Genomic DNA, 22,757 nt, shown 5'->3' on the forward strand with positions numbered 1-22,757 from the left:
TTTGCTGGAGGCGCACAGAACTTCAAGGCATATGACAGAAATTCTGACTGAGAAAACCAGGCATGAGGACTGAGATTTTCCTATATGTATTTTTACAGTCCTTCCCACATGACCCTGATGTCTTTCTTTTGATTTTTAAACCAGTGATTTAGCAACCACTGGAATTTAAGGTTGTCTCTTTTGAAATGATACTCGGCAATTCTATGATTTGATTTCGGCTCTCTCTGTGAAATACTGATGACGCTTCTCATCTCATCCACGGTTCTGAGATGTTACTCACCAACGATAACTTGTCATCTCTGGAATCAGTCATTCACTTGTTACCTTCGACTTACACTTCTCAGTACTTGAACCGCATGCTCGTAACTCTTTAGCTACCTGTCTAGAGAACGCCCAGCCCCATTTTATATACAATTTACAACATTCTTTATGTATTGCAAAGTTTTTTTTTTGGTCCCTCTGAATAAGACCTTCCTTTTTAAATGCTCATTAAAACCAACCAAACAAAAAATCCCACACTCCAGTAAGTACAAATGACATACAATAAACTGCAGGATTTGATGTTTTTATATGTGTATATACCTGTGAAACCATCACACAATCTAATGAACGTACCCATCAACCTTGTACTGGTGTTCCAGGGCTGCCATAACGAATGACCACAAATTGGGTGGCTTAAAACCACAAAAATTTATTCTCTCAGTTCTGGAGGCCAGAAGGCCAAAATCAAGGTGTGGGCGAGGTTGGTTCCTCCTGAAGCCTCTAAAGGAGCTCTGTCCTATGCCTCTCTCCTGGTTTCCGGTGGGGTTGCCAGCAGTCTTTGGCATTCTTTGGTGTTTACACGTACCCTCCGATCTCTGCCTCCATGGACACACAGCATTCTCCTTGCGTGTGTGTTTGAATCTCTGTGTCCAAATTTCCCTCTTTTTTTTTTTGTAAATAAATATATTTTTAAAGTAGCCTCTACACCCAACGTGGGGTTTGAACTCATGACCCTGAGATCAAGAGTCGCATGCTCCACCAACTGAGTCACCAGGTGCCCCCCATCCATTTGCCCTTTGATGGATATTTGTGTTGGCTGGATCCTATGTTTGATTTTTTTAAAGAAATTTACAAATTATTTTCCAAAGTAGCTCTACTATTTTATATTCCTTCCACCAGTGTATGAGAATCCAGCTGCTCCGCATCCTTAGCAACTCTTGTCTTTTAAACTGTACAATTTTAGGGGCGCCTGGGTGGCTCAGTCGGTTGAATGTCTGCCTTCGGCTCGGGTCATGGTCCCGGGGTCCTGGGATCGAACCCCACATGGGACTCCCTGCTCAGCGGGGAGTCTGCTTCTCCCTCTCCCTCTGCCCCTCCCCTCCACTCCTGCTCGTGCACGCTCTCCCTCTCACAAATAAATAAAATCTTTAAAAAAATAAATAAAATTATACAATTTTAGTCAGCCCAGGAACCTTGTAGTGTTATCTCACTGTGGTTTTAATTTGCATTTCCCTAATGACTAATGATGTTGAGTATCTTTCCATGTGCTTATTTGCCATCTGCATATCTTCTTTGAAATCTTCTGCTCCCCACTACATAAAAATTGGGTTGTTTTTTTCTTATTAAGTTTGGCGAGTTCTTCATATATTCTAGATACAAGATCTTTATCAGATACATGGTTCACAAATACTTTCTCCCAGTTTGTGGCTTGTTTTTACATTCTTCAGTCTCTTTCAAAGAATAAAAATGTTAAATTTTTTTTTAAAGATAATGTTAAAAAAATTTTTTTTTAAGATTTTATTTATTTGAGAGACAAAGAGTGAGCGAGAGAGAGAGAGAGAGAGAGAGAGAGCACACGCACAAGAGGGGGAGGGGCAGAGAGAGAGGGAGAATCAGGCTCCCCACTGAGCAGGGAGCGCAATGTGGGACTCGATCCCAGGACCCTGGGACCATGACCTGAGCCGAAGGCAGACATTTAACTGCCTGAGCCACCCAGGTGCCCCAAAAATGTTTTATTTCTTCTGAAGTGCAATTTATCAATGTTTTCCTCTTAAGAATCATGCTTTTGAGATCATATTTAAGAAATCTTGTCCAACTCATATTCTTCTAGAAATTCTGTAGTTTTAGCTCATATTTAAACCCAGGATTCATTTTGAGTTAATTTTTTGCATGTGATGCAAGGCACGAATTGAAGTAATTTTTCTGCCAGCACCATTTGTTGAAGAGACCATGAAATTATCTTTGTGCCTTTGTCAAAAATGGGCTGTACATATATGGGTGGGTATACTTCTGGACTCTCTTTTCTGTTCTGTTTATCTATTTATCTTTATGTCAACACCATACTGATTAGGTTACTTTAGCTTTCTAGTATGTCTTCAATCAGACTGTGTTAGTCCTCCAACCCTGTCCTTTTCCTTAGCTGCTTTGGTTACTCTAGTGTACTTTGTATTTCCCTAAGAATTTTAAAATCAGTTTGCCAATTTAAAAAAAAGCCTTTTGGGGGGCGCCTGGGTGGCACAGCGGTTAAGCGTCTGCCTTCGGCTCAGGGCGTGATCCCGGCGTTATGGGATCGAGCCCCACATCAGGCTCCTCCACTGAGAGCCTGCTTCTTCCTCTCCCACTCCCCCTGCCTGTGTTCCCTCTCTCGCTGGCTGTCTCTATCTCTGTCAAATGAATAAATAAAATCTTAAAAAAAAAAAAGCCTTTTGGGAGGGTAGTTTGATCAGAGTTGCACGTAGTGATATCTTAATAATACTTGAGGCTGGTAACCCATGAATATGGTATTTCTCTTCATTTATTTAACTCTTTTTTACTTTCTTCAGCATTATTTAATACTTTGCAGTATACAAGTCTTACACAATCTTTTGTCAGATTAACCTGTAAATATTTAAAGATTTCTGAAGCTATTGTTAATTGCTATTGTAAATGTTAATCTGCTGTACTTTTAGGTTCCAATTTCAGATTAGTCATCACCAGTGTCCAAAAACTCTTCTAAGAAGACTAGGACTCATGAAACAACACTCGAAGATGAGCAACTAGCTCTGCAGTGAAAGAAAAATAAATCTATTACCAAAGATTCCCATTCTCAACTAATTCCTATTCTTGATGCTCTCTGGCTGACAGTCAGGGCCCGAGTTCTTCTCTAAGATTGCTATCCTGGCCATCAGTAAAGCCAGGTGTCTGAGGCAGGTAAGGAGAATGTATCTTAATTAATGGACATCCTAAGTTAATTATCTTGTTAAGAATATGCCAAGAGTTCCACTTCCTCTTCCTCACTGTACCAAAAGAAACATGTGAGTTGTTCAAACACCCATCTATACACCTGGACTCTATGTATATGACATGTGTAGGAAGCCCGCCTGCATTTAGCTTCTCTATGCTTTTGGTTCCAGCTGACTTGAAAAATATACTAACACTTTGAAAGAAGGCAGTTACGTGGAACATGTGAAATAGATATAATGGAAAATATGGGTGTGATCTTTAATTGGGTTGGCACCTCGTAGTTGAGCAACTAGATTAATGACAGAGGAGTCTTGCTGTCCTGGGAAGCACCTGAATTCTCTAGAAGCTTAAAAAAATTTTTTTTGAAAAGTAAACTCTATGCCCAATGTGGGGCTTGAACTCACGACTCCCAGATCAAGAGTCACATGCTCCACTGACTGAGCCAGCCTCTCTAGAAACTTTTTAAAAGCCATATTTAGGGGCACCTGGGTGGCTCAGTTGGTTAAGCATCGGCCTTCAGCTCAGGTCATGATCTCGGGGTCCTGGGACCGAGTCCCGAGTCCAGTTGTCCCTCCACCTTTGCCCCCAACCCCCCTCTCATGCTCTGTCTCTCTCTCTCAAAATCTTTAAAAAATAAAATAAAATAAAATAAAATAAAAGCCATATTTATGTCTATCTTGTGGGGTAAAGCTGTGAAATACGTCTATCTCATGATTTAAAGCTCCAAGGGCCATTTGGTTCCTTAATTTCCAAATTCCTAGAGGACACCCAACTGTGTACAATATACATTTTTAAAAATTATGCGGTTTCTAAAGTTAAAAAAAGAAAAAGATAAAAGTGAATGCTCCGCCATGAAGTAAGTCTCTAAGACATCTACAGGCAGAATCGAACCAGTCTCCTCTAAGCCAAGGCTTACCGGATCAGTGTGTTCCCAATCTGGTGCCGTATTTCATTCCACTCCTCTTTGCTTTTCCGAGGCCAAGAATTCGCGGTCAGCTGCGGTTCACTGGGTCTGTGGTTCAACTTCATTGCCAGTGTGTCCTTCCTCTTCACTTTGTTGGCCAGGGCACCTGTGTGTAAGGGAAAGAAAAAAAGTGGGTGCTAAGGGCCAACCCGACCCAGAACGAGGCGAGAGTCTGAACAAACAGTACCGCATCTCGCAGCGAACACAGAGGCGGGGGTACAGCTGAAGACATCTAGAAATCTAATTAGTCAGATGGACTCAGCTGGGCCAAAGACCTTCTCTCCTTTCTACATTCCTCTACATTTCTTCTACGTAAGAGTTGTTAGAGGAGAGAGAATCCAAACACGGATGACAACATAAAGGCATTTGCACTAACACATTTCATAAGAGTCCTACTTTTTTTGTTGGTATTTTTCTTTTTTTAAAGATTTCATTTCTTTGTCAGAGAGAGCGAGCACAAGCAGGGGGAGCAGCAGGCAGAGGGAGAAGGAGGCTCCCCGCTGAGCAAGAAGCCAGATGTGGGACTTGATCTCAGGACCCTGGGATCACAACCTGAGTCAAAGGCAAACGCTTAACCAACTGAGTCACCCAGGCATGCCCCGCCCCCCTTTTTAAAATAGGCTCTACACCCAATGTGGGGCTTGAATCATGACCCTGAGATCAAGAATCACATGTTTACTGACTGAGCCGGCCAGGAGCCCCAAGATTTCTACTCTTAAAGCTGCCTTCCTACTTGTAGGAATCACGATTCCATTATCTACAGATTTGTGTACATAAACATGGTGTTTTTTCTTTGCCCCACGGACACAGTTAAGTTCAGGAGACTCAAGGAGAGCGTCACTATATCTTTTTAACACGGCCCAAATACCAACTTTCTTCTACTCCAAATTCTTTAAAACCATCAAGGTAAATCATTCTTTGATCACAAAGAGATAAAAACCTGCATGACTCTGGGCGCCTGGTGGCTCAGCCGGCTGAGTGTCCAACTCTTATTTTGGCTCAGGTCATGTTCTCAGGGTTGTGGGACTGAGCCGGGCATCAGGCTCCGCACTCAGAACAAAGTCTGCTTGAGATTCTCTCTCTCCCTCTCCCTGCATGCTCTAAAAGAAATCAATCTTAAAAACCAAACCAAACCAAACCCTGCATGACTCAATGTACTTGGCTCGCTCTCAGCGGCTTGTTAGAACAGGGGGAACAGCAGGGACAAGGCTCTATCGCAATGGCTTCCAGTATCAGTGAGCCAGATGACTCGACGGGAGAGGATGACTGTTCCCAGTCATCTTACACCTGCTAACACCAGCAAGTAGCTTTATCGATAAAATCATTTTCTCCTTTGCTTTTCCCGTTCTTACTATGATGGCTCTCATCTTCATCCTCTTCATCTCGGTATTGAATAGGACCTTCTGAATCAGAGTCACTCTCCTTCTCTTCCTCTTCCTCCTGCAGACACTGTGGTAGTTCAGGAACAACCGAGGTGGAAGCCACATCCTCAGTGAACGCACACGGGTGGTTTTGCTCCTCTTCTTCTTCATCGTCTGGACTAACAAATTAACATAATCATATTCTCCTTTCAGAAACAACGGGTAAATGATTTGCAAGGCAAAGTATTGAATAACTATGGAAAATTTCACGAGTGAAAATAATTTATCCCTTCCCTTAACTTCAAGAATCTTGCTAAGGAACTTTTTAGCAGCTCTTAATCTAAAAGGCTCTGGGCTCAAATCCTAGCTCTACAAGTTATTCACTAGCTTATAAGTTATTTAACTTTTCTGCAAATGTGAATGAAACCTACCTGCTAGGCTTGTTGTGAGAATAAAATAGATACATTCTAGAATATACTACTGTTTGGCACACAGGCCCCGTAACTATCTACACGTGAGACGCAAGTTTGTTTTGGGCTGATAAAGTGAGAAAACCACGTAGCATCTAACACTGTGCCTGGCTCATGGAAGATACGTAACAAAGGTATTTAACCCACTTATTTCCCTTGGTTTAACAACAGAGTAGGACAAAATGATCATCTAATCCACGGAAGCAAAGAGAAGTAAAGATGAAAACTAACTTCCCCTTCTTTCCACTCTGGAGGTATAAAACTGTGACTTAGTCCATCTGGAACTCCTAAACTGTCTCTCCCCAGGATGTAAGAAAATTACACCGGCAAGTACAAAGACGATGGCAAAGCAGCTAAGCGGCGCGGGGGCAACAACTCTGGAACAATTCTCCAACGTGCGAATCTCTGGCAAATCTCCAACTTGCCAAAAAGTGTTAACCTTCAGTCACAATTTGTTAGAATTTTAAAAAGGCAAGGTGTTCGGGACAGATGAGGGAGAGCACAACCTGGCCAGTTGCCGTTTATGAGGCTGCAACCCTGAGCTAATTTCGGAGCGCCCTTCTTTTCCTCTAGACTGCTCTCTGTCCCTCTCTATCGCGTTCAGGTGCCAGGTGCCATGCTTTCAGATTTGTCTAATTTCATCCTTATGACCCTATGACGTAGGTATCATTCGTGTTTATGGATCCGACAACTCAAGTGCAGAAAGGCAAGCTAGGAAGTAAGAGGCAGAGCTGGGATTTGAACCCAGAGCTGTCTTACTCCAAGGTTAATGCTCTTAAGCCCCATGTTACACTGCCTCCCTTGTATCATATACAAAAAAAGAGTGGTTTTAATTTTCAAGTACAAAAGTTTGTGACTGTTATGGAAACAGTGTCCTAGAAATCAGCAGGGTAAATGAAGTCCAGATTCTAGAACATGTTTTGATTTGTTGAATATTCTTACTTTAATCATATTTTCTTTTTATAAATAATTTTTTCCAAGAAAGGCTACCTAGAATTAAGAGGAGGAAACAAAAGGCAAGCTTTAAAAGCACTCACACTTTCAGCATCTCAATAGTGATGGGAAGTGACCTGGTCCGACCCAGGGTACCGCTGTCCTCAGAAAAGCTGTCACTGTACTCAAAGAGCAAGGATTGAGCTCTATGAGAGCCCTCCAAGGGAGGAGTCATGGGAAGTGGGCTCGTCAGGGCCTGCTGGATTCGGATATGCAGTGGGAGGGGAGGCAGCCTACAGGGTACATGGGGCTCCCCAAAGCTGTGGTCCAACATCCTCTTGGGTACTTCCTTTTTCTGATCTTCCTGCTGGGATACCTCCTGGGGCAGGTTTAAGGAAGCTGGAAACTCATTTTCTGGCACAACCTGAAAAGTCTTAGCAAGGAATGGAGGGGACCGTGGGGGTTCTGGAGGTCTATGAGTAGGCAGTGGGGGGGATGGAGAGGGAGGCGGGATCATCAGCAGTGGTTCAGAGCCTACAGAACATGTGTTCCTTTCTCTCTGATCACTTGGTGCTTTTGTGGTGGTGGCAGCGGCAGACTCCGAGGCGGGAACCAAGCTTGATGGAATGCCTCTCTTAGGCGGTAAGGGTGGGGATGGTTTCGATAACAATGTACCGCTGTTTATTGCCTGGGACAGTTCAGCTGGAAAAGAGAGAACACCTCAGTTTAAGATGGCTTCACAATGCTCTGAAGGGCCAGCCCAGGGCCTAGATTAGAACTGAGCTTACTCTCAGCTTTCAGGCAAATTATACCATTTCGTGGCTTTGCCACAACCCAGGTATCTCCCGCTAAAACAAAATTTATATTTAAATATCTAGAAGGCCGGGGCGCCTGGGTGGCACAGCGGTTAAGCGTCTGCCTTCGGCTCAGGGAGTGATCCCGGCATTATGGGATCGAGCCCCACATCAGGCTCTTCCGCTATGAGCCTGCTTCTTCCTCTCCCACTCCCCCTGCTTGTGTTCCCCCTCTCACTGGCTGTTTCTATCTCTGTCAAATAAATAAATAAAATCTTAAAAAAAATATCTAGAAGGCCTAATAAATGTACAGACATATAGGAAGACCACTACCTTAATACTCTGATGAGAAATTTCTTACTTCTTGGCTCTAATACATATGACTTTTTATGACTTGAGATAGATAAAGCTAATACGATGAGACAAAAAATGTGGATAGTAAGTTCTTTGTCTAACAGAATTCCGTTAAAAAATTTAACCATGCAGGTACCAGTAAAAAAACCCAAATACTATCAGGCATTGTTACCATAACTTGATAAATAATGACATCTAGATATCCCAGCTGTGCATTATAAAATTACCAATAATGACATCCTGAAGTTTTACAGCAAATGCAAAGGCCTTTGAAGAAATCAAAGTGCTTTGCTATCCTTGTCTTTGGACTCTCTTTATAGAGGAGGTTATCTTTACCAATTTACAGAAGGCAAAACTGAGGCCACAGAAGTTAGATGACCTGCCCAAGATCATATTACATACAGGCAAGGGCTGGGCTAGTCCCAGTTCTCATTATTAGACTCCATCCTCTAGATACCACTGTCTTTGTGATTTTTATGATGTCCATACTTATCCTTTATACCCAAACCCCCATCACCACTCCCCACTACACTATGGGCTCCTTGACAGAGCAACCCATCTCCATCAGCATACCCATAGAGGTGGGCACCGTGCTTGGCACACGGTGGACCCTCAACACATGCTTATGAGAGGAGAGGCCCCCACCCTATGTCACGATAGTATATATCCCTACATGATCCCCCCAAACCCAAAATGACTCAGGTTTTGATTCAGCAAAGTCCCTCTGGAGGGCTCCAATGGCTTTTAAGAAGTAGGTCATCACAGCATGCATGGGCTAATCTTGCAAAATAATTAAACAGTAAGTCTCCTGATCACCAACCTCTAACCCTCTACTCAAACCCCTAATTTTGGTTACACTGCTTGTTTTCAAATGGCTGCCATAGGTCTTACCTAGAAAGCAACACCTCAAGGTCCTCTGAAATAAAAAATTTACTTGCTCTAAGTCCCACTCCACTGGTAGCATTCAAAGTAAAAAGCTAGCTAATTTGAGAATTAAAAAAAAAAAGATTTTATTTATTTATTTGAGAGAGAACGAAAGTGGGAGATCACAGAGAGAGTGTGAGAAGCAGACTCACCGCTGAAAGGAGAGCCCAATGTGGGGCTTGATCCCAGGACCCTGGGATCATGACCTGAGGCAAAGGCAGATGCCTAACCAACTGAGCCACCCAGGTGCCCCTAATTTGATAATGTTTTAATGTCACTAATTGTTTTTTTTTTTCAGGTTTAACTACCTCTACATTTTTACTAGGCATAGTTACTTATTCATAGGCCAAATTATGAAAACAATTTAAATATGTAAGATAATAATAATTTATTAACTGTGAATAAATTAATATTACTTTAATATAATCATTTCATCTTTTATATATTATAAATGCCCAAATGCACTTAAAAATGTAATTCCAATATAATTAACATATAGTATTATACATCTTAGATAAATTTTAAAAAGACTTTCTAGAGGGGTGCCTGGGTGGCTCAGGGGTGCCTTTGGCTCAGGTCATGATCCCAGGGTCCTGGGATGGAGTCCCACATCGGGCTCCTTGCTCAGCAGGGAACCTGCTTCTCCCCCTGCAGTTCCCCCTGGCTTGTGCTCTCACTCACTCTCTCTGTCTCAAATAGATTAAAAAAAAAAAAAAAATCCTTAAAAAAGACTTTCTAGAAAAATATTGCATACACATACAAAAAAAGATGAAAAAAATATTAATTTTAGCCCCAATGAGATTTTTTGGGTAGACTGGACTTTTGCTGCCTCTCTAAAAATAGCCATTAGATATTCCATTTACGACAAAACCTCCACAATACCAAATTTGAGTATTTTATTGTTTGAATTGATAGGTAAATTATCTCTGGTAATTTAAGGAAAACATATACCTCAAGGTGTTAAAGAAGTGAACTCTGCTATATCTACCCTCACAATGGCACTTGGCTGTAGTTCTGTGGGCAAGATGCTGGAATGTTCATTGGAGGGGTTACGGATTCCCTTCACCTGTTCAGCTATTTATAGTGGTCCTTCCCTTGTCCTAATACTCCTGCTTAGTCCTTAGGCCTAACACTGTTATGCCCATTAGTAGACACAGCAATGTGTACAGCAGTGGTTTTTAAATGTTTGGATCTCACGGACCAATAAATTAAAATGAAATTCTCAACCAACCTCAGGTTGTCAATTTTTAGTACTTCCAAATAAGACTTGATACCAAGTAACCCATTTGTGAAGATCATCCTTTCATGAAAGAAATGGATTTTTATCATCAAAGAATTAGGAAGGTCATAATTTCAGAATAAAGAATAGTCCTTTAGGGGCGCCTGGGTAGCGCAGTCGTTAAGCGTCTGCCTTCAGCTCAGGGCGTGATCCTGGCGTTCCGGGATCGAGTCCCACCCACATCGGGCTCCTCCACTGGGAGCCTGCTTCTTCCTCTCCCACTCCCCTGCTGTGTGCCCTCTCTCGCTGGCTGTCTCTCTGTCACATAAATAAATAAAATCTTAAAAAAAAAAAAAAAGAATAGTCCTTTAAATCAAAGCTAAGTTAATCTTATTAAAAACTCTGAACTGTCCTGTTTTTCTCCTTCTGCTGAGGACCACTCAAGACTGATGTTGATCCCTCAGTCATGAGACCTATTGCTCTGGGCTATTCACCTTAGGCCAAGAGTGGCCTCTGTGGTTCAGCCCAGAGAACAGGACACGTATTAATATTTTTTATATTATCTTATCCTGAAAAGGATAGACTATTACTGGTTTACAGCAATGGTTCTCAATGTATGGTCCCCCTATATGCAGCATCAGTATCACCTGGGAACTTCTTAGAAATGCAAATTCTCAGGCCCACCCTCGACTTACTGATTCAGAAACGCTTAGGGCAGGGCCCAGCAATCTGTGTTTCAACAAGCCCTCCGGGTGACCGTGACGAGACCCTGTCTAGGCAGCAGTTTGAGAATACAGCTGTATGGGACAGAGGTCTGGGCTCAAGAGCTGAAAAGCCTAGGTTTGGTTTCCCTCTCTCATTAACTGCGACCTTGAGTGAGTCACAACTTCTTCACGCTATAATTGCGCTAACTATGTAACAGATAAAATCGCTTTCCTGCTTCACAAGGAGGTTCTGAAAGCAAGTATATGAAAGCTGCTTGAGTTCCTCAGAGATAAGCCAACACAGCCCTGTCCATCCGGGGTGGTGAGAACAGTAATAACCTCCATCGTCTTTCTAATCAAACTACCCCAACCTGCCATACTCACAATATACTCCAAGCCTGTTTTTCAGGGTTCTCGTCACCCCACACAAGGTAGGGGTATTAGCTGTTTAATGAGCGTACTTTATTCCTCCCTCCCCTCGTGGACAAGAACTGCAAGCCCTACTAAGCCTAGTATCATTTTTCCTGAAAAACTACCTTCCTTCCTCTCTTTCTCGAAAATTCTTCTAAGAAGGTATACATGTAGGTAAAGAAAAGCTGACCTAAATAGGACTTCGGGTAAATATAAAAAAATTTACTAAACTGATAAAAATGTACCGGTTATCTTCCCGGTTTTCTTTCTTCTATCACTTATTGGAGTAAGAGTAGCATTCTTAACTCTCCCAAGATAAAACGTGACTTTATCAGGACACCTTGAATAATATCTTTTGCAGTTTACAGGAAGGTATTATGCCAGACACTGAGTCACAAGTTATACTGGCATCTATACAATCACCTTTTTATCTGCTGGGCTCATGCTGCAGGCAGGCACTGGTGGTTTAAAGTAGGTGAAAATAACCCCTTTTCTCCATGCAGGTCAGACCTGCTGTGGTCTTCACGTGGCCAGTCCCCCAACTATAAACAGTATTTCAGAAACACTGTTTTAGAAAGATAGATATTAAGCCGTCCCCCACCAAACTGGAACTGAATTTTACTGATCTCTGATCCTAGTCTGTTTTTGTTCATAGCTATCGGCCTCGTTTTCAAGACTTTACTCTATATTGAGGGCATTCGGAGGGACAAGACACGGAGAACTCTCACAGACCTAATCAATATTGTACCGATGATCCAATAAAACGGCCGTCCAAAATCAGACCAAAACAAACCCAAAGCAACGGACACCTAAGACTTACTTACCAATGACAGGGTTGCTATTTCTGTGAGCTGGTTTAGGGGGAGGGACAGGGGGCTGCTTGGCAGGGACCGCGTGAGTGAGGCTCGGGGTGGCGGTAGTGTTAGTGCTGGCAGGAGCCGCGGGCAGAGTCCTGGGTGCTGGGGAGGGGGGCACGGAGGAACTAACAGTTTTTGCTGGGTTCGCGGCAGCAGTGGTGGCAGCAGGCGCTGCGGTGGGGGCGACAGTGGGGGCGGAGGAGACGGGCCTGGCCGTGCTGCCGGAGGAAGCGGCATCCTTTGCTTGCCCTTCGCTTGCTTCGTGAGAAGAGGACAAGGGTCTTTTAGGGGGAAGTAAAGGCTGCTTGGGTGCATTCTCAGGAACGGACTCTGCTTCGGAATTAGGCTGGCTTCCAGTTGAGCCTGTGTAATAACAGATGTGATTTAAAAGGGAAGAAAGAGTAACAAGATAGACTGAAAAAGCTAACACACCTCAGGCTTGAGGTCAACTTCATCCATTATTTATCTTGCAGATGAGTTCCCAGGCAAAGCGTCCCAACCTCAACATACTTAAGGCATATGACACTTTCTCAATCCCAGTCCCAAAGTAAGAGAGGCCTGTACGGTAGTGATTCTTCACACCACAGCCAGGCAACGGGGGGAGGCACAGAATCCCATGGGTGGAGGAGGAGGAATGTGTAGCTTGAAAAAGGCCTACGGGTGTCTGATGCTCAACATCCTCTTCCGTCCTTGAGAATCGCAACTTAGGTCTTTTGTGAATGGAAGAATGAGGGGGAAAATTCCACTTCAAGCTGCAACTAGTTGAGGAATTGCTACAGGAAAACAGAATTCTCTCTGGATTTTATTTCTCCCTTGGCTCTGACAAAACTCGGACTTAGATGAGAATGACTGACGCATGGCTCTTACGCTCACAAACCCAGGGTCTCTTACCTGATCGCTTCTTTGGGTCCTCTTCGGGCACAGGCTTCCTAAGACTTGCTCTTCTTCCTGACTCTTCTTCTGCTTGGTCTGGACTAGAAGAGCCGGTACTCCCTATGGGAGTGGTGTGGCCATTTTTTAACACGGCATGGCTCAACTTCCCCGGATCCTCGCTACCTGCAGGGTCAAAAAGGAGAGAGCAAACTGATGGACCGCTGTGGTCAGATAGGGAGGAGCGCTGGTGATCTGTAACCTTTCTGACCCCTTTCTCCCCCTTCCTGTGTGAGCTGCTGGTTCAGATCTACATTATTTGGATTTTTTTTTTTTAATGATTGGAATCTTTATAGTAGCAATAGAAATAAGGAATTCCTTTCACCAATACAGCTGACTCTGCCTATTATGCGCCAGGTGTCTTGCTAACATGAGTAAGATCCACTTAACAGACGTAAGTACCAAATGCTAGCCATTCAGAGCTGTTGAGGTAAGAATGAAGAAGAAACAATTCTTTTGGGCTGGGAATGAGGTTAGGAAAGCTTCACAAAGAGTGGTAGCTAAACTGGGTTTTAAAGGAGTAGGAGCCGACTGTACTGCTGCGAGATGAGGACAGACAGGCAGAAGGAGTAGCACGGATGAAGGGATGAACTCATGTGGCATGTCCGGGAACCGGCATCTAGTTTGTCTGGCAGGAAAACAGATGCCCATAAGAAACAGTTACGGACAGGACTGGAAAGGCCAGCCAGAGCCCGGCTATGAAGGACACCAAACGCCACGTAAAAGAGCCTGGGCCAAAGCCTGTAGTCGACAGGAAGCCAAAGAATTATAGGAGGAGAGAGATCTGATCTGATCTGTCTTTTCGAAGGTTAAATGTGACAGCTGAGAGGAGGGTGGGTCCGGCGGGGACTGGAACAGGAAAAGCTACCGACGAGCTACTGCTGGAATAAAGGTGAGACACAGAGGGTGCCAGGCATTAGGAATGCGGAGCAAGGGGCGAACTGGTAGACCGACCAGAGCTCAAAGTGAGAGACAAGAAACATGCCGACAAACTAAAGTGCAGGAATGATCCCTAGGCTGGAGGCTCTGGGAGGACCACTCGTCACTAGGGACACTGCAGGTAAGATTCCTGCACAGAACAGTTCGACAAACATTGCCAGTTACCGCTGAGCTTCCCTAGCCTCCTTTGGAGGAGGGAACTGAGAAAACTGAGGTTAGAGACTTAAACTCCGTCTCACCTCCTAGTGTCATGGGGACTAGAAATGGTTGCTCTCTAGACGGTTTCCATTTTGGCTTTCCACAGTGAGACCCTCCGGGTAGTATCATTTTAGTGATTCTTGAGTTAGTCCCTCAAGTTCTCAGAGACCAGTCTCCCTCACCCCGACCTCCTACTAGATTGGACAGGATCATTCTCGATGCAGTGTCAACGAGAGGTGGAGCCTGGGCTGAAAGTAGTAAAGAGTCTATGGCAAATGAGCACTAGATGAAATGCTAAAGTATTCTGGTAACTATTTGAAAACAGGGAAGGTTGCAAGATGGCAACTATGCAAGTGTAGTAAGTTATCGCTTATGTTAATATAGCCCAGCCATAACAGAAACAGGACCTTCTAGAATATAAACCAAGGAATCATTTCAAAGCCAAAAAAGACTATTACTTTTGAAAAGCATACAGTGAAAGGTTAAGACACATTATTAACTGGTTTCTACTCAGCATGCACTAGGAAAATGCATGCAAAAGTGATCAGTTATCGGGGTGCCTGGGTGGCTCAGTCGGTTGAGTGACCGACTCTTGATTTCGGCTCAGGTCATGATCTCAGGGTCGTGAGACTGAGTCCCTCATGGGGCTCACACTCAGCGCGGAGTCTGTTTGTCCCTCTCTCTCCCCTCTGCTTGCCTGCTTGCATATGCTCTAAAATACATAAAATCTTAAAAAGAAATCAAGTGATCAGTTACTTCTCAAGCTATTTTTTCAGGATTGTCTACTTCCAAATAAACTTTCTTTTAAAAAATATTTATTTATTTATTTATTTATTTATTTATTTATTTTTAAAAGATTGTATTTATTTGAGAGAGAGAGAGAGAGTGAGAGAGAGCACGAGAGGGTAAGGGTCAGAGGGAGAAGCAGAGTCCCTGGAGATTGGGGAGCCTGATGCAGGACTCAATCCTGGGACTCCGGGATCATGACCTGAGCCAAAGGCAGTCGCTTAACTGACTGAGCCCCCAGGCACCCCTCTTTTTAAAAAATTTTAAGATCTGTTTTCAAATCCAAGTATAATAAAATACAGTGTTAGTTTCATGTGTACACTATAATGATTCAACAATTCTATACCTTATTCAGTGCTCATCATGGTAAGTGTGCTCTTAACCCCTTCATCTATTTCACTGACCCCTGCCCCCACTTCCCATGCGGCAACTGCCAGTTTGTTCTCTATATTCAGAGTCTGGTTTTCTGTGTGTCTTTTTTCTTTGTTCACTTGTTTTATTTCTTAAATTCCACATACGACTGAAATCATATGGTATGTCTTTCCCTAACTTATTTCACTTAGCAGTATATCCTCTAGATTCATCCCTGTTGTTGCAAATAGCAAGATATCATTCTTTTTTTAGGCCGAGTAATATTCCATTGTGTGTGTGTGCGCGCACACACACACACACAGACACAGACACAGACACAGAGTCTTTATCCATTCATCTATGGATGGACACTTGCGTTGCTTCTCTATCTGGCTATTTTAAAAAATGCTGCAATAAACATGGGGGTAACATAGCTTTCTGAAAGCGTTTTCATTTTCTTTAGGTAAATACCCAATAGAGAAATTACTGGATCATATGGTAATTCTATTTTTAATTTTTTGAGGAATATTCACATTATTTTCCACAGTGGTTGCACCAGCTTGCATTCCCACCAATAGTGTATGAGGGTTCCTTTTGTCCACATCCTCACCAACACCTGTTATTTATTGTGTTTTTTATTGTAGCCATTCTGACAGGTGTGAGGTGGTATCTCACTGTGGTTTTGTTTTTTATTTTTTTATATTTTTTTAAATTTTATTTATTTATTCAACAGAGATAGAAACAGCCAGCGAGAGAGGGAACACAAGCAGGGGGAGTGGGAGAGGAAGAAGCAGGCTCATAGCGGAGGAGCCTGATGTGGGGCTCGATCCCATAACGCCGGGATCACGCCCTGAGCCCAAGGCAGACGCTTAACCGCTGTGCCACCCAGGCGCCCCTCACTGTGGTTTTGATTTGCATTTCCCTGATGATGAGTGATGCCGAGCATCTTTTCACATATCTGTTGGCCATCTGTATGTCTTCTTTGGAAAATGTCTATTCATGTCTTCTGCCACCCCCCCAAAAGATTTTATTTATTTGAGAGAGAGAGAGAGAGAACGAGGAGGGGGAGGGGAATAGGCAGAAGCAGACTCCCCGCTCAGTGAGGAGCCCGACACAGGGCTCAATCCCAGGGCCCTGAGATCACGACCTCAGCCAAAATCAGATGCTTAACTGACTGAGCCACCCAGGAGCCCCCTTCTGCCCATTTTTTAAAACAGGGTTATTTTTTTTTTTTTTTGGTGTCGAGTTGTATAAGTTCTTTATATATTTTGGATATTAACCCCTTATCAAATATAGCATTTGCAAATATCTTCCCCCACTTGGTAAGTTATCTTTTTGTTTTATTGGTTTCCTTTCCTGTGCAAAAGTTTTTTATTTTGGTGTAGTCCCAATGGTTTAAATCTTACTCTTGTTTCCCTTGCCAAAGGAGGCATACTTAGAAAAATGTTTCTGTGGCTGATGCCAAAGAGCTTACTGCCTGTGTTTCTTTCTAGGAATTTTATGGTTACAGGTCTCACCTTTAGGTCTTTAATCCATTTTGAGTTTATTTTTGTGTATGGCATAAGGAAGTGGTCCAGTTTCATTCCTGTGAATGGAGCTATCCTGTTTTCCCGGTACCATTTGTTGAAGAAACCATTTTTCCCTCATTGTGTATCCTTGCCTCCTCTGTCATAGATTAATTGAGCATATAACCATGGGTTTACTTCTGGGCTCTCTATTCTGTTCCATTGATCTATGCGTCTGCTAAAATTTCTTATATTTAATGCAAAGGTTTTCTACAACACTAACAGTGGAGTGTAAGCAATATTCGGCTTCAACATCTACGAGTGTCCTTGCCCCATCTCAGAAAGCATTAAATACGTTATAATATAAGCAAGTTAGAACCATACATATTTAAGCCAAAAGCTGTGTCTGAGTATGAAAAAAACTTCAGAGTTCAAATGTTGCTTTTGGCCTAAAGTGGAGATATATAAGGTAGACCCCGAGGCTTATCTCAGAGTTTCTTCCTAGAATAAAGCTTTCGGTCAGTTCTCTGGTTGGCAGAGTAGTATCTTGTCCAATGGCTACAACTCATTTATCAATTGGGCCTTTGAGCTAGTAGGCTAAAAACAACTTGGATCAAGAGCCAATAAGAAGCATAGGGCAAAAGAAACTGAATGTAGGTGAAAAACAACAAACAAGTAATGTATGGGGGTTTGTGGGTGAGTGAGCAAGAAAGGTGAGAGTCAGGAGAGGGCATGGGGTAAGAAATGGCTATAATCAAAAAAAAAAAAAAAAAAAAAAAAAAAAAGCAAGGGTCAAAGGTGCTGCAACAGAGGTATTACAATTATAGTTAACCACCTAAAATACCCAGAAGATTTTGTGTCCAAATGTAAAATTCAAAGTCTCATAAAAAACTGGTTATCCATGCTCATAGCCAACCACATAGAAAATTCAGAAAAATACAAAAAAAAAAGTCTCCTGTATTCGCATCCTAACAACTAATGCTAATTAATATTTTAGTAATTTTCCTTCATGTTTGTTTTCTTTGTTAAATTTTTATATATTTGAGCTGTGCCTGGGTGGCTCAGTTGGTTAAGCGTCCAACTCTTGATTTCAGTTCAGGTCCATCATCTCAGGGTTGTGAGATCGAGCCCCTGACAGGCTACGTACTTAGCCTGGAACCTGCTTAAGATGCTCTCCCTCTCCCTCTGCCCACCCTTTAAATTTTTAGGTAGTTGAGATTTAAAAATCTTCAATATAGGGGCGACTGGGTGGCTCAGTCAGTTGGGCGCCCAACTCTTGATTTCAGCTCATGTTGTGATCTCGGGTTGTGAGATCAAACCCCATGTTGGGCTCTGCACTCAGCGAGGGGTCTGCTTGGGATTCTCTCTCTTCTTCTCCCTCTGCTTCTCCCCCCATTTGTGCTCGCTCTCTGTCTAAAATAAATATCTTTTTTTTTTTTTAAGATTTTATTTATTTATTTGACACAGAGAGAGAGTGAGCAAGCACAAGCAGGGAAAGTGGAAGAGGGAGAAGCAGGCTCCCTACTGAGCAGGAAGCCAATGCGGGGCTCAATCTCAGGACTCTGGGATCATGACCTGAACCGAAGGCAGATGTTTAACCAACCGAGCCACCCAGGCACCCCAAAAATAAATAAATCTTTAAAAAAAACTTCAATCTATATAATTTAATTAAATTTTGTGAATAAGCAATATATATTAACAAGGTTCAAAACCTAAAAAGTATAATATTCCATTGGTATACAATGGATAGGATACAGTTTTAAAACTAGGCTTTCAGATTTGCTCATGCAAAGGAACTCTAATGAAGAGAAATGAAATACAACCAACGTACTGTATTCTTAACTCTTCCGATAAGCTGCTTTGTAAAAGTCACACTTCGGAGAAAAGTCCTGACGTTATTAAACAAGTAATGAGTGTTGAAATACCAAAACATGATCTTTATGACAAACAGAGGATTAGGGAAGCAACCTGGGCATGGAGACAAATTTTTTTTTTAAAGATTTTATTTATTTATTTGACAGAGATAGAGACAGCCAGCGAGAGAGGGAACACAAGCAGGGGGAGCGGAAAAGGAAGAAGCAGGCTCACAGCGGAGGAGCCTGATGTGGGGCTCTATCCCATAACGCCGGGATCACGCCCTGAGCTGAAGGCAGACGCCCAATCGCTGTGCCACCCAGGCGCCCCGATGGAGACAAATTTGGTCAAAAAACTCAATCAAACAGGGACACCTGGGTGGCTCAGTTGGTTAAGCATCCAACTTTAATTTTGGCTCGGGTCATGATCTCGGGGTCACGGGATCGAGCCCTGAATCAGGTTCCCGGCACTCAGCATGGAGTCTTCTTGAGATTGTCCCTCCCCCCACTGTCTCTGTCTAAAACAAATAAATAAAATATTTAAAAAATATATATTAAAAAAACGAACAAAGGAAAGCAATGCAGTACTGCAGCTGGCACAAAGCTGAGATCATACAGAGACACAGAGAAGGTTAGCTCCAAGGATCGTTCACAAGCCACTGAATTTCAGAGTTAAAGATCACAGGCAGTTAGGGCAGACACTTGGAAAGAAGAGTGAACAGTCTTTTTTTTTTACCCCTCACTAAGAAAATGGCCACCTTTACTATAGGAAATTGGGAGGTAATTATTAGAATAAAATCATTTCATATTTACACCCCTAAGTTGAGATTCCTTAAAAAAAAAAATCAGTTATTCTTATGTTTTGATATTTTCCCTTCACTTACTAGATATTTTCATTCCCACAAAAAATATTTGCCTTCCTTAAATAAATCAAATATAGATAGCACAGCACTGAATTCTCTCAAAATACCTTATATTTAGTTTTTTATTGTCAAGTGTAACACTAGTAGAGAAAAATGTATAAAACATAAATGTAAATTTCAATGAGATGTTATAAGGACACTTGTGTGATCATTATGGACATTAAGAAATGTTTCCAAATAGCCAAACTGTGGAAAGAACCCAGATATCCATTGACAGATGAATGGATAAAGATGCGGTGTATATATACACAAATATATACACAATGGAATATTACTCAGCCATCAAAAAACTGAAATCTTACCATTTACAACGACGTGGATGGAACTAGAGGGTATTATGCGAAGTGAAATAAATCAGAGAAAGACAATTATCATATGATTTCACTCATATGTGGAATTTAAGAAACAAAACAGGATCATAGGGGAAGGGAGGGAAAAATAAAACGATGAAATCAGAGAGAGAGACAAACCATAAGAGACTCGTAACTGCAGGAAACAATCTGAGGGTTACTAGAGGGGAGGTAGGTGAGGGGATGGTGTACTTGGTGATGGGCACGTGATGTAATGAGCACTGGGTGTTATATGCAACTGATGAATCACTGACCTCTACCTCTGAAACTGATAATACACTATATGTTAATTAACTGAAAAGAAAGGAAGGAAGGAAGGAAGGAAGGAAGGAAGGAAGGAAGGAAGGAAGGAAGGAATGTTTCCAGAGGGTGTGCCTGGATGGCTCAGTTGGTTAAGTGTCTGCCTTTGGTTTAGGTCATGATCTCAGGGTTGTGAGATCAAGCCCTGTGTTGGGCTCTGTGCTCAGAGAGGAGTCTGCTTCTCTCCTTTTCCAACTGCATGCACCCCTGCCCCCCTCACATGCTCTCTCCCTAAAAATGAATAAATCTTAAAAAAAAAATATATATATATATATAAATAACTTGTGACACATTTATAAAATGAAATATTACACAGCAATGAAAACACACTATACCCGCATGCTATGATTCTCATAATACTGAGCAATTAAAGTCAGTCATGAAAGAATATATATCATATCACTTCTATAAGTGTAACGAAAAAACAGGCAATCTTAAACTACAGTGTTTAGAGAGCATGCTTAAGTGGTTAAACTAATAAAACAGACGATTATCACAAGAATTAGAAGAGTAATTGCTCTGTGGGGGAAGCAGAGGTGTGTTAGGAGGGAAGGGAGGCTTCAGGGGTCTGAAGACATTTCTTTAAAAAGATTTATTTATTTATTTATTTATTTGAGAGAGAGAGAAAGAGAGAGGGAGGGACTGCACGAGTGGGGAGGGGGAGGGCGGGGGGGAGGGGTAGAGGGAGAGGGAGAGAGAGAATCCCAAGCAGACTCCACGCTTAGCACAGAGCCCGATGCAGGGCTCAATCTCATGACCCTGAGATCATGATCTGAGCTGAAATCAAGAGTAGGACATTAACTGACTAAGCCACCCAGGCAACCCTATATATTTTATCATCAGGGAGCATTTGGGTTGCTTCCAATTTTACCCTGTTATTAATAAATATTGCTGCTACAAGCATGTTTGTACACATCTCCTGATACACATGTATACATATTTTTGTTGAGTATATACCAAGTTCTGGACATGCTTGCACATAGGTTTGCATATCTCCAGGTTCCACAGATTATGCTAAACTATTAAAAAAATTTTTTTAAAGTAATCTCTATACCCAACATGGGGCTCAAACTCATGACCCTGAAATCAACTGTCATATGCTCCACTGACTGAGCCGCCGGGTGCCCCGTTTGTACATATTCTTTAGTGAACTGTCCAGTGCTTTTGTAGACTCTTCTACTGAGCTGTCCTTTTCTCTTTTGTAGAAGTTTGACAAAAATATTCTACATGCATGACCAGTTTTAAAAAATCTCCCCTCCCTCCCAACAGCAGTAACAAAAGAAAATTCAAATGTCTAGTCAGAATCCAACACCAAGTGTATAGAGACAGACATAGGCTATTTTATTTATAAACTCACCCTGCTCGGAGTCTTCCAATAGAACCCCTCTTTTGACCAGCTCCTCTCTCGGTTTTCGCATAGATATTTTTCGCTCTAAAACTAATATTAAATTGGAAAACAGCACTCAGAAATACGGTAGTTAAAGGTCAATTTTAAGCACTCTAACTCAAAAGGTAAAAGAATAAAGTGGTTTAGTTTTCTATTCTCTGGAAAGAACAGGAAAACTAACTTCAAATTTAAAAGCATAATTTCTTTCACAGCCTATCTTATTGGGAAAGCAGCATTTTCAAAAGAAACTATCCTGATATAATTTTAGCTCCTTTTTAATTGGCATTTCAATAATAAGGTATTTGTGGATGAACTTCTTCTGAAAGTGGTCAGTCAAAAAAGAAGCATCTTAGGTTTGCTACCATTCAGGAACTCCACTCACCACTTGATAAATTTTAATCCCATCAAAATAGCAGTCTGGGGATGAGACTATAGTATATAAGGCTTATTAGTGAGTGACCACTTGGTTTTACTCCTAAAAGATTGAATTCCCTCTTCAAATAGAGGGTTCTAGAAGCTTGGGAAGAGAATGAGAAAGTTAGATACTTCTAAAATAAGAAACTCTGTAATTCCGAACATATATTTAAATCTTTAATGTTTCACCTTCTGATGTCTCTTTGAATTTATCACTACTTTTTTTTTTCCGCCATTTCCAGGGCTTGAAGATCTTGCCAAAGCCTGAGAACTTGCTCTTCCTTTTGGTGGGAGGCGTCGTGTCTCCTGCTTCCACACTGTCCATGACCATGCCTGGGTCTGCGGTGGGCTGGCTGGCTTCTTCTGTAGTACGGTGAAAGGCACACAGGGAAAAGAACAGCCAATTTATTGTGTCAGCACAATTTCTGAAAGATCCCTTCCCCTCTCTTCCTGTGGTAGTTGGAAAGGATCAGAGCGATGATAAACAGTCATGCAGACAGATTCCTTGACTTCACACGGACACCGAACATCAAAATCCACAACAGATAAATTACTAAAAGGGAAAAGGAACCAAACCAAGCTGACACTGTTTTAGGACAAAAATTCAATGAGATGATCATAACCAG

At 42.1% G+C, this 22,757-nt stretch overlaps 1 protein-coding gene across 7 annotated transcripts in view; it reads right to left on the minus strand.

Moving 5' to 3' along the window:
* PHACTR4 (phosphatase and actin regulator 4) overlaps positions 1-22,757 on the minus strand; it is a 96,498-nt gene that overhangs the window by 10,083 nt on the left and 63,658 nt on the right. For all 7 annotated transcript variants that reach the window (XM_045782620.2, XM_045782617.2, XM_045782618.2 and 4 more), the window contains 7 exons: positions 22,321-22,494; positions 21,688-21,768; positions 13,087-13,251; positions 12,163-12,558; positions 7,037-7,634; positions 5,521-5,708; positions 4,121-4,274 (listed from right to left, as the gene is read on the minus strand). In XM_045782620.2, coding sequence (XP_045638576.2) covers positions 4,121-4,274; positions 5,521-5,708; positions 7,037-7,634; positions 12,163-12,558; positions 13,087-13,251; positions 21,688-21,768; positions 22,321-22,494 — 1,756 coding nt within the window. The remainder of the gene's footprint in view (positions 1-4,120; positions 4,275-5,520; positions 5,709-7,036; positions 7,635-12,162; positions 12,559-13,086; positions 13,252-21,687; positions 21,769-22,320; positions 22,495-22,757) is intronic.

This window comes from Ursus americanus, chromosome 33 (assembly GCF_024610735.1).
Source record: "Ursus americanus isolate L20-20 chromosome 33, mUrsAme1.1.p, whole genome shotgun sequence".
NCBI classification, from domain to species: Eukaryota; Metazoa; Chordata; class Mammalia; order Carnivora; family Ursidae; genus Ursus; species Ursus americanus.